At 54.3% G+C, this 14,526-nt stretch overlaps 9 protein-coding genes across 11 annotated transcripts; all 9 read right to left on the bottom strand.

Moving 5' to 3' along the window:
- ABB37_08719 (putative cAMP specific phosphodiesterase) lies at nucleotides 1-1,072 on the bottom strand (the record flags this gene model as incomplete). The annotated part of the gene is made up of 1 exon (XM_015807811.1): nucleotides 1-1,072. A coding segment is annotated over exon 1 (934 nt), but the record flags the coding sequence as incomplete, so codon positions are not given.
- Nucleotides 1,073-1,674: 602 nt separating this feature from the next.
- On the bottom strand, nucleotides 1,675-3,839 carry ABB37_08718 (hypothetical protein; the record flags this gene model as incomplete). The annotated part of the gene is made up of 1 exon (XM_015807810.1): nucleotides 1,675-3,839. The coding sequence occupies exon 1, from the start codon at nucleotides 3,601-3,603 to the stop codon at nucleotides 1,675-1,677; it is 1,929 nt and encodes a 642-aa protein (XP_015653468.1). The 5' UTR covers nucleotides 3,604-3,839.
- A 552-nt stretch (nucleotides 3,840-4,391) lies between these two features.
- On the bottom strand, nucleotides 4,392-5,428 carry ABB37_08717 (hypothetical protein; the record flags this gene model as incomplete). The annotated part of the gene is made up of 1 exon (XM_015807809.1): nucleotides 4,392-5,428. The coding sequence occupies exon 1, from the start codon at nucleotides 5,253-5,255 to the stop codon at nucleotides 4,392-4,394; it is 864 nt and encodes a 287-aa protein (XP_015653467.1). The 5' UTR covers nucleotides 5,256-5,428.
- A 513-nt stretch (nucleotides 5,429-5,941) lies between these two features.
- Nucleotides 5,942-6,586, bottom strand: ABB37_08716 (hypothetical protein; the record flags this gene model as incomplete). Its single annotated transcript, XM_015807808.1, has 1 exon — nucleotides 5,942-6,586. The coding sequence occupies exon 1, from the start codon at nucleotides 6,536-6,538 to the stop codon at nucleotides 5,942-5,944; it is 597 nt and encodes a 198-aa protein (XP_015653466.1). The 5' UTR covers nucleotides 6,539-6,586.
- A 707-nt stretch (nucleotides 6,587-7,293) lies between these two features.
- On the bottom strand, nucleotides 7,294-7,538 carry ABB37_08715 (hypothetical protein; the record flags this gene model as incomplete). The annotated part of the gene is made up of 1 exon (XM_015807807.1): nucleotides 7,294-7,538. Exon 1 carries the CDS (start codon nucleotides 7,453-7,455, stop codon nucleotides 7,294-7,296), a length of 162 nt encoding a protein of 53 aa, XP_015653465.1. The 5' UTR covers nucleotides 7,456-7,538.
- A 379-nt stretch (nucleotides 7,539-7,917) lies between these two features.
- On the bottom strand, nucleotides 7,918-9,071 carry ABB37_08714 (putative presenilin-like aspartic peptidase; the record flags this gene model as incomplete). 2 transcript variants are annotated; one of them, XM_015807805.1, is made up of 1 exon in its annotated part: nucleotides 7,918-9,071. In XM_015807805.1, exon 1 carries the CDS (start codon nucleotides 9,004-9,006, stop codon nucleotides 7,918-7,920), a length of 1,089 nt encoding a protein of 362 aa, XP_015653463.1. In that variant the 5' UTR covers nucleotides 9,007-9,071. The 2 variants fall into 2 exon arrangements, with proteins under 2 accessions (XP_015653463.1, XP_015653464.1); XM_015807806.1 differs by having other exon boundaries at nucleotides 7,918-9,062.
- A 594-nt stretch (nucleotides 9,072-9,665) lies between these two features.
- ABB37_08713 (putative mitochondrial radical SAM domain protein) lies at nucleotides 9,666-10,910 on the bottom strand (the record flags this gene model as incomplete). The annotated part of the gene is made up of 1 exon (XM_015807804.1): nucleotides 9,666-10,910. Exon 1 carries the CDS (start codon nucleotides 10,671-10,673, stop codon nucleotides 9,666-9,668), a length of 1,008 nt encoding a protein of 335 aa, XP_015653462.1. The 5' UTR covers nucleotides 10,674-10,910.
- A 584-nt stretch (nucleotides 10,911-11,494) lies between these two features.
- ABB37_08712 (hypothetical protein) lies at nucleotides 11,495-12,277 on the bottom strand (the record flags this gene model as incomplete). The annotated part of the gene is made up of 1 exon (XM_015807803.1): nucleotides 11,495-12,277. The coding sequence occupies exon 1, from the start codon at nucleotides 12,146-12,148 to the stop codon at nucleotides 11,495-11,497; it is 654 nt and encodes a 217-aa protein (XP_015653461.1). The 5' UTR covers nucleotides 12,149-12,277.
- A 415-nt stretch (nucleotides 12,278-12,692) lies between these two features.
- On the bottom strand, nucleotides 12,693-14,135 carry ABB37_08711 (putative protein kinase; the record flags this gene model as incomplete). 2 transcript variants are annotated; one of them, XM_015807801.1, is made up of 1 exon in its annotated part: nucleotides 12,693-14,135. In XM_015807801.1, exon 1 carries the CDS (start codon nucleotides 13,851-13,853, stop codon nucleotides 12,693-12,695), a length of 1,161 nt encoding a protein of 386 aa, XP_015653459.1. In that variant the 5' UTR covers nucleotides 13,854-14,135. The 2 variants fall into 2 exon arrangements, with proteins under 2 accessions (XP_015653459.1, XP_015653460.1); XM_015807802.1 differs by having other exon boundaries at nucleotides 12,693-14,129.
- Between the last annotated feature and the right edge of the window lie 391 nt (nucleotides 14,136-14,526).

Genomic DNA, 14,526 nt, shown 5'->3' with positions numbered 1-14,526 from the left:
TGGGGATGTTCACCACCATGCCCGTCTTCGCAACGTACCCCGCGATGCCTGTCCCGGCGGCCATCACCACCACCTTGCCGTCCTCGAAGTGCGCCTCCAGCGTGCCGTTGCCCTTCACCAGAAAGATGCTGCACCGGTCGCTCTCCGTCAGCGTCTTCGCCGTGTTGATGATGGACTGCACCAGCACCGCCTCGTCCAGCGTGTCGCGGGCCAGCCGGGTCGCCATGCCCACCATCGCCTCCGCCTCCTGTGCGGCGAGCTCCTTCACCAATAGCGCTTTCACGTTTTTGAGAGCGACGGTGACGCCGCGCAGCAGGCGCGCGAAGACCGACGTGGCGCACTGCGACGCGGCACCGCCGGGCACCTCCACCGCGCCCACAAACTCTGTCCTCGCCCAAATTGGGATGTACAACACGTTGGAGATGACGAAGGTCTCGTGGGACTGAGAGGTCTTGCCGATTGGCGTAGAGTCATCCAGAGGCGACGCGACGCCGTTCACCGGGTCAAAGAGAAGGTGGTCATTCGAGTTCACCACAAACGTGTGCACCTCTCGTGCGTGAAGGGCAGCTGCAAGGTGGCCGTTCAGGCAGTGAAAGACCTCCTTCGTGCTCATCGTGCAGTCACAGCACTTCTCAACGAACGACATCACCTCCTCATCAAACTGAAGGACACTGCCCGCCTGATCGAGGTCGCGTAAAAAATCGTCGCTGACGTTTTGCTGGGCCGCCGTCCCGCCCGCCGCGTCGTGTGCGGCGTCAGGGCATGCATCGCGCAAGACCTTCAGCGCCTTTAGCTCTGACGAAGAGAAGGTGCATCCGGTGCGGCGATAGCGAGCCAAGATGGACTGGCACAGCGCCACGGCTTCGCCCAGATGACTCGATCCATCTGCTGGGCGTTGCGCGAGGGAATATCCATTGGGGGGTGAGTAATACATGATGAGCGGACAGCTTTTATGAACGACGCTGAGCACACGGTTCTGATGAAGAGGGGGAAGAATTTGTGTCGGCAGGAATGCAGTCCAGATGGGAGCACGGGCACCTTGTTAGTGATTCTCAGCTTGAATGTGGGGACTGTCGGTTGTGAAAGATGCCAATGTGCATTTGTCCGATCATAAAAAGAAGAGACGGATTGCGGAATAAGGAGTAGTTGGGTGGCCGTGAGAACAGCAGCAACGACAGAGTGTTGAGTCCTTTGATGAATAGCCACCTGTAACGCTATCCCCGGTAACGCCGGCCAGCGTGCGTCTCGACCCACTGACAGTGTCACCAATGCCCTTCACCGCAGCACATCAGTTATCAGATCAGGCAGCTAAACTTCGTGCGAGTAAGGTGTGCGTAGAGAGCGGTGCATTGACGCCGGCGGCGTGTGTGCCAACAGAAAGGTGCAAAGTACGTCGCCCCATTGAAACTTTTATCATTGTTGTGGTGGTGCAGTTCTGAGTTCAGTTTCTATGTCTCCTTCTATAGTTATGTATCAGTATGTATATGCATATTTGCCGCGTCACAGTAAATATATATTTGCGAAGAAAGAAGAAAAGAAAAGCTGCGAGTCACATGCTTTCCGCTTCCCCTAAACGGCGTTTAACGCCTTCTATTCAATCTTTCGAATTTCACAGCACCTGAAAGCACGGGGAAAACACTTTGGTGTTGTTGCTTTTGGCTGTTGTCTAAGGTGTCACATGGAGCCGCTCAGCAGCGCACGAATGCTCGCTGTGAAATCCGCGTTGCGCCTCGGAGGAACGCAGGGGGGAGCCTGGGCTGTGGTGATGGGCAGCACCTTCCTTCGCGCTGACGAGTGCTTCGTGACAAGCTTTTGCACGCGTGCCTCTGCAGGCAACATCGCCGCTGGGTCAGTGAGGCGACTACGTGCGCTGCGACGCTTCTCTGACCTGCCTTTCCTCGCTGGAGCAGCCACTTCCCTCTCTTCGCTGTTCTCCACATGATCCTCGTCGAGAGCAGCTGCATAGGCATCTGCTGCCTCCTCTTCCTCCGCCCCGACCTCCTCCACTGCCATGAAATCCTCCGCGCTCAACTCGCTCTCCACCGCCGCCGCCGCCATGGAGGGCTGCAGTACGCGTGACTTCTTTGTCGACGAAGTCCGCCGTACCGCCGCCACCTCCATCTCCTTATCTTCACTCTCCTCAACCGCTGTCTCTGCCTCTACCGCGCGCCGCTTCTCCTCTAATTTCGTGGAGCTGGCCGCAGACCGCACGTTCTTCTTTGCTCTTGAGAGTGCGGACGTCCTCGTCATGGGAGAAGCAGCTTCCCTCTCTGCCGTGCGCGACACCGCGCGCTTCTTCTGTGCCGCTTTACTCCTCGCAGGGACCACCGCAATTTCGTCATGCGAGGCCGGCGTCTTCGTCCTCGCCGCCCTCTTTGCGCGCACCGCCTTCACCGTGTCTTCGAAGTCCTCCTCCATCGCCTCCTCCTCCGGTGCCGCCGCAGCGACCTTGCGCACCAAATTTGCTGCGTATTTTGCCCCCTCCAGGCGAATCTGATAGAGGTCCAGCAGTGCGTTCTTCTCCTCTGACCGAAGCAACGCGGCACGCACGAGGATGTCGTCGTAGACTGACTGCTCGTGGCGCGTCTCGGCCAGCACCGTCGCCACGGAGACGTCGTCCCAGCTCTGCTCGATGCCGTAGGTGGACGGTGCGATCTTCACCGGTGCGGGCGTTCGCTTGGTGATGTAAAGTCCGCAGTCGGAACTTCGGGGTGCCTCCAGCCGCTCGAGGCAGCGACGTGCGCGGTAGTAGACGCCGTCGTGCGCGCGGTAGCTGCTGAGGAGGCTGCGGTACAGCCGTTCCCGCTCCTGGTTCTGCGGGATGTACACCTCGATGCCGCGAAACATGGCGAAGAGGTGAAGGATGTTAAAGTGCTTGTAGTCCATGTTTCCGCAGCGTGTAGCGCAGAACACCTCAAAGTACGGCGCCTCCACGTCGGAGATTGGGCTAAAGAGATTGCTTTCGTCCGCAGAGAGAGAGTTGAAGCTTTGAATAACGTACTCCTCCCCAGACTCGGAGACGTTGCTGAGGGACACCAGTTTTGAAATGTTCGAGAAAGCAATCTTACGAGTTGGTGCCACACTTCGTTGCATCTCCGTGAAGGAGTCGAAAAACATCATGTGCGGGTTGGAGAAGCGCTTAAAGGCGGAAGTGATGGAACACGCTGTTTTTCCCTTTGCAGCTGAGTTGTCCTCAACTTTCAGCTTCGCCCGTAGTTTTCTGTTGTCCTTTTGGTTCATGACTTGCATGGTGCTTTTGGCAATGCGCGCGATGAAGGCCTCATCGCCCGCGTTCAGCATAATCTTCTCAGCACCGAAAAGCCGCATGATAAGGTTGAAGGTGTTGTTCTTCTTCACGGGGTCGCTGAGCTTCAACGCGTTGCGCTGGCGTGCGCGTTCGTTATAGATCTCACGGCGCCGCTGCGTCAGTTGCTCCCACAGACTGGACATGATCTGCATGTTTTTCCTGCCGTCCTTCATATTCTTGGACTTCAGAACGCGACGTTGCCTCTGTGTCTCCTGCGTGAACAGGTTGAAGCCCGTCATGCGGGTGCGGGCGGCATCACGCGGACAGGCCGCGGAAACGCGAAGACGCCGCATCATTGCGGTAGTACCCCGATTCAGATGGTGAGAGAAAAGAAGAAGCTAGAGCGAGAAATAGTGTTCTTCAACCTTTTCTGTGTTTACGTAGTTGTGCGGGGGTAATCGCGGTTTTATGAAGCCACAAACGATAACGGTGGAGTCGCAGAAAACCAATAAAGAAAGAAAAACAGAACCGACGTCGGTGGTGCAGGTGTATTCAATCGCCTGCACAAGGGTCTATGTGACGGACTACCACTTGGACAATGGAAGTTTGTGTGTGTGTGTGTGTGCGTGTGTGTGTGTGTCACGACTCCAAATTGAGTAGAAAAGCGAAAAGAGAAGAAGATAAAGTGGGAACGAAACCGTTTGTTGCGATGGGATGGCAGTACAACAGTCAAACGGCGCTCTCGTCACGCGTGGGCACTTTCAAACTCATGCATTGACGAAGTTCAACAGCAGCTCGACGCGTGAGCGCCGTCCAAAACGCAGAGACCCAAAATGATGAAGGAGCTTTTCTCCCTACTCCAGCTAAACCGAGTACGGTCAATATGGCTATGGCGCTTACTTAGGAAGAGCACGATCAAAACCTACTGCTTCTTCCTTCGTAGAGCACGCCGGGGCGCGGCGGAAAAGTTTCACGGTCCCATTATCTGTGGAACGGAATAGATGCTTTCATGTATAAATTGTTTGCTTTCAGATTTATCCGTGGTGTTCGTATTGTGGGTGTTTGTTTCGTTTACTGGCGCACAAAGGACGACCCTGCTCGAGGGCCTCGATCTTCTTCGCGATATGCGGCGCTCTGTGAAGAGTTACAACGATTCCAGTCCAAACAACCGGAGCAGTGCAAAATAGGTCTTGTACCACAACTTCCCTCCTACCGTCGACTTTTCCATGATCAAGTCGTGACACTGAAACGATCGACGGATGTTATCATCCGCCACCGGTGTCGGTAGCCACTGCATGTTAATGTTGTACTCCGTTCCCTCCATTTTCTGCCCTTTGCACGACTCAATAATCGGCCAACGGAAGAAACGGTTGTTCACCACCAGGGCGGTCACTTCGACGTTGTCGCTGCGGCGGTGACGCCAGCACGAGCCGTCAAAGACGTACGAGCCCACATTCTTCAGCAGCAAGGACTGCGCTCCGTAGCACAGATCCGCCATGAGCCACGAGAAAAAAGAGGTGCGCGTCCCACCATGCAACGCGGAGAAAGAGGAGGCGGCGTCGCTGTGGCTCTCCTGTGGGTCGGAGGCCACCTCGTAAAAGCACCTTGGTGTGTGCAGGGCACGCGCCACGCGGCCCAGCCCGCTATCGAGGGTACAAATCGAGTTCCAGTACTGCAACGCCGGTGCGGGGGTGGCCAGCCGCAGCTCCAAGTCGTACATTACGAGCCCCGCGTAGATCGGAAGGCGAAACCGCGAGAGAAACGTCCGCCCCCCGCGGTTGCGGAGGACGTACGTGGCCGTGAACCCGAGCAGAAAGGCGTAGTCGGCGTAGCGATAGTTCATCTCATCCAGGCAGTCGAGCGTGAGCTTCCAGTCCACGCTGGTGACGGGTAGAGCGAGGGAGAGACGCGCGCGATCGAAAAGAAAGAGTAGACGAAAAAAGTCCCGCCCCCGGTCCTGCTCCACGCGCTGAGCTCCTTCACTCAGCGAACTGTGAGAAACGATCATGGCAGAGGGAGAGTTGACGCTACCCCTCTTTTCCCTTTCGCACGAAACCTTGTAGCCTTGTGACTGCTCTGTAGGTGCAACTGTTGCAGGAAAGAGGTGCGTGAGGCACCGACAAAGACGCCAAGCGTGGAAAGAGCGTCCACCTGAGATACGTAGTAGTGTAAAATCGTTCTGTATTGAGGCCATCAAATAAAGAGAAGAGGGTGGAGCGCAGGTCACGAATGAGTGGACAGGAAAGCCAAAAAGAAACAACGTTCGACCAGGAGGAGAAACGGGGGGAGGTACAGAATTGCTGCGGAAGGCGATGCTCGACTCGCACAGTAGTATCTTTCCAGAAGTGGGCCTGCGTGCACAACTAAGTTGCAGAAAATGAGGCGCGAGCACCTGCTTCCTTTCGCCACTGCGCGTTCGTCCGCTTTCTCCATGACTACTCTCATTGTTGATCTGCTCATGTTTTTAGCTGTCTCTCTCTCTCTCTATGTGTGCGTGAAAGAATCCGTCCGATTATTTGACAAACAACAAGGCCGGACAACACAAAAGGTGCTCTATGGTAAGGTCACCCAGAAGTGATTCTATCCGAGGCTTCCTTCGTCTGTTACTATCACGCACGTGCGTAGATGGCTGGTGGGCGCGGCAAAGAACTGCACTGGATCGGAAGCTTTTGCGTGTTCTGCTCCCCTCACGCCTCAATGGCCCACCAGCTCCACGATACTCTGCTGGATGAGTGGTTCTGCCTCTTCAAAGCTAAGAAACAGCTGGTCGCCGATGTTGATGATGATGGTTTTCCCCGTTACCGAGGATCTGAATTCGTAATGGGTGAGCCCGCGCACCTCCAGTTGATTCACGGACGGCGGACGCCACAAGTAGGCCCGCAGGTCGAGCGGTACGTCAAAGGAGGTCATGTACTCTACCATGATTTCGTGGTAGTCGGAGAGAAATCGGGCCTCGGAGTTGGAGAGCGACGGCTCGAGAAGATTGTCCCGCACGCCCCACCAGGCGTCCGTGATTTGCTGCTGGCGCCACAGCAGGTAGGTGAGCACGCACCGCTTGTCGCGCAAGCACTTCGCACGGTGGTATTTCACGGAGCTTGCATAGTAGGGCTGTGTCAGGTCGGCGTATGGATTGCTGACGATGGATTGTGCGTATTGGTAGGACTCCCGCATGCTGTCCACCACCGCCCTCACTCTTTGATCGTCAACGGCGCCCATGGAGCCGCCGCTTGCGATGAGGGCGCGAAGCTCGCTTATCAGCTCCGCCGAGGCGTCCTGTTTCTTTGTCGTCATGTGCGAGCAGTTTTCGCACGTTCACATAACCGTCTTCTTTTCCCCTCTAGCAGCAACAGCAAAAACGCGCAGTGAAACACCAATGAAATGAAGTGAAGGAGGAGGACGGCGGAGGAGATGGCTGGAAAGACGAGAGAAGGATGAGACGCTGCGGCTTTGCTTCGCAATCGAACGACTGAACTCAAAAACTTGCAAGTTTTCAGATGCTTTGCAACCGGCGTCTGAGGCACACACACACATACACCGGAAACCGTGATTTCATCGCAGAGCTAAACACAGCAAACGCTGTGTACGCAGGACGTTAAGCTGCTCGTCTCCCTCTAGTCCTGGCTCTCATAGACCATGACGAAGGGAATCATATTAACAATCTGTGGCTTACGACTCAGCGTCGCCTTGTATCACTCCAGCCCCAAACTTCTTGATCACTTTTGACGTTTTCTTTTTCCTTTCGAGGCAATTTCCTTTCAAAAAAAAAATCAGCTACGTTTTTCTGTTTTAGTATAAATAACGTTGACGTTCGTTTGCCTTTTTTTCCGGTAGTTCTCCACAACTTCGGCGACATGGTCGAATCACAGCAAAAAGGTCGAAAAACATAAAATAGAATAAATCAATAGAAACAAAGTAAAAGAAGAAGTTGCTTCCACTTGCCTTCCAATACGTGATAGCAATTGAGATCAAAACGGTAATTTTGATTGTCACCAACAGCGTGAGCTCGTTGGTCGGCTATCCTGAGCGAGATAACCAACATACTCACCTTAGCGCACCGACTTCGGCTTGCCCTGGTGGCTGGGGGTGTCAATGACCTTCTTCGCACCGGAACGCTCGTGGTGGGCGTCCTCGTACTCTGCGGCGCGGCGCTCGGCCTCATCGCGCGGAGGCACGTTGTCGTCTTCCTCGTGGTGCTGCTTGGCGGGCATGGTTAAAGGGTATTAAAAGGAAAAAAAGGAAGAGGTGGAGAAAGGGCAGAGTTGTATTGGTCGTATAGAGGGTGGTAGAATCTGCAGCGTGATGCGTATGCGCATGTGCGTGAAAGTGAGTACATGTGCATGAATGTGCATGCCAGTAAAACGCAACAAACAACAACAATAGAAAGAGAAAACAAAGAAAATGATGAAAACAAAGGAAGATAGAAGGAAGAAATAACGTCGCCTATAATCAGCAAGAGTATAAGAATCTCGCACGAATGGGCTGGTGACCCGAGTGAGAGCAGCTGGCGGTTTAATGTCAAGAGGAAAGAAACGCAAACGGCTTCAGCGCGGTTGAGGTGTGTGTCACGATCCACCAACTGCACGGTTTCGCATTTTATACTCATGAGTGTATTTGCATGATTGGATCGATTCAAACCATGTCGTACTGCCTTAGAGTGTTGTCACGGTCCTTTACAAAACAAGCAAGCGGTGACTTGCAAAGTCGCTCAACGGGTTCACAAGCAGAATACAAAGCACAAATACCACAATGGAAATAAATATGGAGCACGGCAGGGCCGGCAGCGCGCGAAGAGAGGTGCGAAACAGCAAAAGAGAGAGCAGGGTGCCCACCATTCCGGCAAGGATGCTCACCAAACAGAACGTCCACGGTACAAAACCGGATAGCGACGCGCGGCCGACGAGGAGGCTGTAGAAGATGAAGTCACCGAGACCGAGTTTAAACGGCGCTGCGTGCCGCAAGACATACTCCCCAGACTCCACCGTGGCCCCCGCAGGCGGTCCGGTCGCTGGAGCAGTTGCCGGCGCAGCAGACGGTTGCGACGGGCTCTGCCGAGACAGCGGTGCAACTCCGTGTGCGCTGTCGTAGACGAAGCCAGGAATGGGCTCGTTGCGGTCCTGCGCCACCTTAATCAGACGGTGCAGCGGCCCCTGTTCCCATAGCACGGCGACGATGTCGTAGGCCGCGATGCAGATCAGAAGCGACCACGTCGTCCACTCCGGCAGCGCTGTCATCGACCAGGCGATGAGGACGGAGGCGATGACCAAATACACCTGCGTCACAGCGGGGTGGGAGTGGTAGAAGAGAGTGATGAGGCCCACCACGCCAAAGTTCCACACGAAGGCGCCCATGGAAAGAACGTTGTACGGGATCTGAAAGTACGTGCAGACCAGGTCCAGCCACACCCACAGAAGCAAGAAGAGCATCGAGACGGCGGAGAACGCCAGCCAACCGTACAGCACAATTTGCAGGTGAAAGTGGTAAAGAATGACAACAAGAAAAGTGACCAGCACCACACACACCACCACGATCACGGCGGACAGAATCGAGTAGGCAACACGTTGACCCACGCCACTCGCATCGGCTTCGTTCACCATACTCCACACTGGCGCTGCGTCGCTGTTGATATAAATCGGAGAGAGACAGCAGACACTCCACACGACAGCTAAAATGGCTGCTGTCACAGGGACGACCAACGACACAAATCGCACCCCAACCCGGCGAGAGAGCTTCGCATCATCGAGCAGACTTACACCAGACATACTGCAAGGTAAGTCGGCTGTTGCCTATACGTGTGTGTGTGCGTGCTTCAAGTGCTGTAGACGCTTTTTTGGAAAGAGACAAAAAGAGAGAACAGACAGGGTATTGGGGAAAGCATCAATGAAGGGATGGTCTCTTGCGAGTGCGATCTGCAACTATCATCATCCTCACCACCACTGAGACGGCGTCGCGGTGCGAGCTCCGTCGTGCAACTCGCATTGAGAAGCAGAAACTGCTGCCCATTTCCATGGAAAGCAGTGCCGAGAGAGTCTCATCGACCACAAATAACAACTGAATACGTGAAGCTTAAAAATGCATCTTCGGCCGCCGTGCTTTTCCTGCTTTTCTTTGCTTTTCAAAACAAAATATGTGACTAAGAGCGCTTTCATACAGTTGTTAGTGGAACTTATAACCTGTGAAGAGTAGTTAGACTAGAGCAGCTTCCGTTGGATCCTCCGCGGCGCAGAAGTGGCGCTCCGCCGCACTCACTGCCGAGGCCGCCTCCATGTGCCTCCGACGCTTCGCCGTAATGTGTCGTTGTTGGGACGGGTCAAAGCCCTCCCCCGGCGAGTCTGCCAGCGCCCAGGACGGAGTGGGCAGCAGGTAATCCTCTGGCACAAGCGCCGCCGCCCGCTGCGGATCGCGAACGATTTCATCGAACTTACCGAAGTCGATCCACGAGTGCACTATCCCATTCGGGGCAAACCGCTGATGGGCAAGGAGGATGCAGCCCGAGTGCTCGTGGACACTCGCGACGAGGTACTGCGTGCCGTCGCCAACGAACGCGGCACAGCTGCGAGGCAAACGATTTCATCTTCTCCCACGACGGCACATTTTGGATGCGGAGGATGGTGTTGTGGTTGCCGGAAAAGGCAGGGGTGAGCCGCTTGATCTCGATGAAGTGCGGTTGTCCTCGCTCGAAGAGCTCCTTGTATTCGCTCAGGTTCTCTGGTTCCATGTTGAAGCCGTCAATCATGGTGAGCCGGAAAACAGTGCGGTGCTTCTTCTCCCGCATGCAACTCACGCTCTCGTTAAAGCGTTCCCAGTAGTCTGGTAGAACGGGTCGATCAAGTATCTTCATCGTCTCGCGGTTGGGGGCGTCTACACTCAGGTACAGCTGCGTCACGGCTCCCAGACCGCGAATGGCCTCCGGAAACTGCCCGTTGTTCACGAGAAACGATGACATAGATCGGGCGTGCAGCAGGCGAAGAAACTCGTTCACGTATGGGTACATGATCGGCTCTCCCACCAGGGAAAGGGCGCAGTGGCGCGGGTTCATTGCCTCCTCCAGCCCTTCCTCCGTCACCCCTGGCATGCCGCGAACACCGTTAACGAGGGCTTGGTGACTCTTGATCATGCCGTCCACAATATCCTTCGGGTCGTCCACCATCCATTTCCATTCCGCCGCGGTGGGGTTGGAGTTCAGCCGCCAGCAAAAGACACAGTTGTTGGCGCACGCCATACTGGGCGTCGCCTCCATGCAGCGGTGGGACTGGATGCCGTACATGGTCCACTTGTAGCACCCGCCCCGACCTCGCATCATCGACTTCTGCCACCTGCACAGCTTGACGGCGCTGTGCGATCCCACGAGCGTGTACATGGAGCTGAGGGACTCACGCCGTTTCTCCGACAGCATCGGCCGACACACAGCTGTTCCATTCTTCTGCATTCTCTTCCTTGCGGTTAGGGCAGTATCACTAGTCAAGATAAATACGCAAGCGGTGTGGTACGGTGCTGCTTCTACACTTCCAGAGTCTAGAGAACCGGATCGATTGAAACTCCACGCATACGTGCACACGCAGAGACACACGAAAAAAGTGAAGGGAGAAAGCGACTAGCCCAACGGACGCAGCTTGGTCAGAAAGCAAAATGTGGCACACCTCGAAAGCTGCGCAGAAACGCGGCTGGGAATACGTAAAAGGCGAGGGGAGTGAGGATGGGTGGGTACGAGCGCAGCGGATTCGATCAGTCTCAAATACGCGGAGATGCGGGATTTAAAAGAGAGAAAACACATAAGAAAAGATGCATACAAAGACAGAGCTCTTCGGAAGTGGGATTGTGCGAGCTAAACGCGCTACAGATGTGCTGTTTGTTTCGATTTGCGGATGTAGAAAAAAAAAACATTCACCGAGGCCTTGTAACGAGATTCCTTGAAATTCTGGTTATTGAAAAACAAAACGGAAACCATATATGGAGAGAGTTCTATTCTCTGCTATCGGCACCACCGCAGCTAAAGAGACGGATGAGACTTACGCGAGTTCTGCACCTCGTCTAGCAAAAACGCCAGTGAATGAACGACACAGAAACACAATCTAGAAGTAAAAAGTGTATCGGGAAACAAAACAAAAGCAGTTCCTTACATCGATTTTGCCGCGACTTCACGTGCATCTAAAAAAAAAAAAGAATCAATAGCGCAGTAGTCGCTGCCGGAGTACATCAACAACCACGACAAAAAACAGGAGGTGAAAAACAAAAGCCCAAGTAAGTGCTCTATGAGCTGCGCATGAGATACACGGCACGAACAGAGTTTTGCCGGTCAAGCGCAGTGTTGCGATGCGCACGTTTCGGTTTGGCCACCGGTTCCCCCAGCTGGGTGGAACTCATCCATCGGTCATTGTGCATCCGAGAGCTCTCTAACGTGCACTTTGGGTGCTCTAAAATGTGCTGTCGATACGCCGCCGCTCGCTCGTCTGGAGTTAGACTTCGCATGTACGACGCGTCACGCGTCACCTTTGCGGGTGCTTCATAAGAGGTGCGTGGAGTCTCCGGCGGTGGTACGTGCGGAATACTCCAACTAAGCGCCAGCTGTATCTCTGTTAAGCCGGTGACGGGGTCCACAGCCTGTGCGCCGTAGGCGGGCGGTTGTGCTCCGCTCCGTGAACACGGCGGGACGGCGTCGCATGTAATGTAGTTGCTTCGCGTGGCGTCCAAAGCGAGCGGCGCAGTGCCGTGCCAGAAAGGAAGGAAATCCGTATCTCCAGCGAGCGTCCGTGCCTTCGCCTTCTTCGCTTGCTCCACGGATCGGAGTGTCTTCTTTGTTTCAAAGGGAGAAGGGTTGCCCTTGAAGTCTGGCTTAACTCGCTCGCTCAGCCATTGCAGCTTTGCGAGCGTCTTCTCTTGCTTTTCCCGTTCTTCAGGGTTCATGGCAAATAGGTGTCGTATTCGATTTAGTTGAAATCAGGAGAAGAAGACAAAGGAAATCCTGCTGTTTCGCGACCAGGTGCGATGAATGCAAGAGTGTTCTTTAAGGTTTCCTGTGTGTTCGTGACTGCTAAAAGAAGAAAGCAGAATAGAGCAGGGGGAGAGTGTATAACTAAACAGCACGGCACTCGCGATTGTGGCTACGAGAAAATGAGACGACACTGCGTATAACACGACTACAGGCTGATGTCCGTCACGAGCCTTGCCAGCACCCATAAAACCACCGGTGCCCCGTCAGCGTCTGCGCGCGTCGCGAAAACGTGCGAAAGGCAGCACCATGCATTTTGTTAGGGAACAACACGCTTTTCCGAATAAGAACGTGTCCGCTTTCTCCGACTTCTCATGCTTTCCCATTTCCCGTTTGTGTGCGTGGAGGCAAAGAAGCACCTAAAAAGTGCAACGACTCGCGAGACCGCACCACGGCAAAAGACAAAAAGAACACCGAGCACACCGGCCAATTCAAGCGGTGATCACCACACACATCGTTTTACGAAGGTGCCGCGTCATCCAACACGGTTGCGCAGGCCGCGCAGACGTGCTGAGGCGTTCTAAACCGCGACTCAGGTATGAGACGCATCGCCGAGAGACACGCATTGCACATGATCCCTCCGCAATTGCAGCAAACCTTCTTGCCCTGTAGGAGGCCAAAAGCCTTTTTACAGTTGCTGCAGGCTGACACCGTCGACTCGTCCACCCACGGTATCTCGCGCAGCCAGAAGTCCGCCACATTCTTCCTTGACACCGCGTTCAGGTCGACCGAGGAAAGAAAGGGATGACGCTTGATCTCGTTCATGCCAATACGCGTCTTTTCGTCCTTCACGAGCAGCTTCTTGATGAGATCCTTTGCGTCAGGGTCGATGTCGTCGGGGAACTCCGGCTCCTTTTCGAGGATTGTTTTGATGAGCAGGTACTGCGTTGAGGCGTCGAACGGGCGGCGACCGACCAGCATTAAGTACAGTACGCACCCACAGCCCCAATAGTCGGAGGCGCAGCAGGTGAAGCTGTTCTCTAACAGCTCTGGGGACATGTAATAGGTGGTGCCGCAGAACGTCTGCGCGCGGCCGTTGCCGCCGGTGTCATTTTCAGTCGCCTTGTCATTGGCGGAATCGCAGACCACCGCCGTGCCGAAGTCGATCAGCCGCACATGCTTGTCCGCACTAAGCATGATGTTCTCCGGCTTGATGTCGCGGTGAATTACGGGGACCGGCTTCGTGACGAACCCATTCGGGGTGATTGTTTTCTTCTCACCGTGGTGCAGGTAAAAGACGGCAGAGAAGAGCTCTGCAGCGGCGCAGCGCGCCGCCTCGAGGGGGATGCGCCCCCAGCGCTCGATGTGCTTCAGTAGCTCTCCGCCCTCGCACAGCTCCGTGACGTAGAGCAAGTCCTCCGTCGTCTGCATTGAGGCGTAGAACCTGACAATGTTGGGGTGCTCGCACATAAGTAGCATTCGCGTCTCCCGCCGCGCCACCTCGGCCATATGCATGCGTTCCTCATCAGACGCGGCATCAAGAATCGATCGTTTCGAAATAAACTTGACAGCATACTTCACCCCCGTTGGCTTGTAAAGCCCAACGACAACTTTGCTAAAGGCACCGGTGCCAAGTGGCGGACCGAACTCAAAGTCGGCCGCAGCCATTTTAGTCGGCATTTTTGAGAGTTCGGCTTTGCCTTGAAATTTTTTGCGTGCTCTACAGAAGTAAAAGATTGAGAAGCGTATATTTATCGCCCGTTTTTGCTATTTATTTGTTTGCTTACAGCAAAAAAAGAAGATATGGAGTCTACTGTACAGGATCACTTGGGTATTTATGTGCTTCCTTGTGCGTCGACAGTGCAATCGAGCTGAGAGAGCGACAGAAAAATGGGGCCACGGAGAATAGAAAAGAAAGACGTGCTGTGGATCTACACCAGCAAAAGCCGCACCACTGAACCTTATTCAAAGACGCCAGCCCAAATGTGTGTCACCGCGTGAAATACACCCCAAAACAAAAAGAGAAAGAAAAGTCACAGAGAGGGGGATAGAAGATCAAGACCCGGCCAATGGAATTCGGAAAAGGAAAGAATTCGAAAACGTACGCTGGCCCTCCAAAAGGAAAAAAACATATGAGGCCGTGCACCGTTGACTCTGGGTCAGCGTGACGGCAAACACGTGTACACAAAGTGACTACCTAGCACGCGTATAGCTGTAAGAAGAGGTGAAAGAATACGTAAGCAGCACTGGAAAGGGGTACGAAATAGTTCTGTTCACTCGCGTACAGTTTTTTCTTTGCTGCTGCTGCTGCTGCTGTTGTGTAACAGTGATGTTTTTGTCTGTGCAAATTAGA

The sequence above is a fragment of the Leptomonas pyrrhocoris genome, assembly GCF_001293395.1.
Source record: "Leptomonas pyrrhocoris isolate H10 chromosome Unknown, whole genome shotgun sequence".
Classification (NCBI taxonomy): domain Eukaryota; phylum Euglenozoa; class Kinetoplastea; order Trypanosomatida; family Trypanosomatidae; genus Leptomonas; species Leptomonas pyrrhocoris.
Note: the sequence above shows the minus strand (reverse complement) of the source record. Positions and strands in the feature narration are given on the sequence as shown.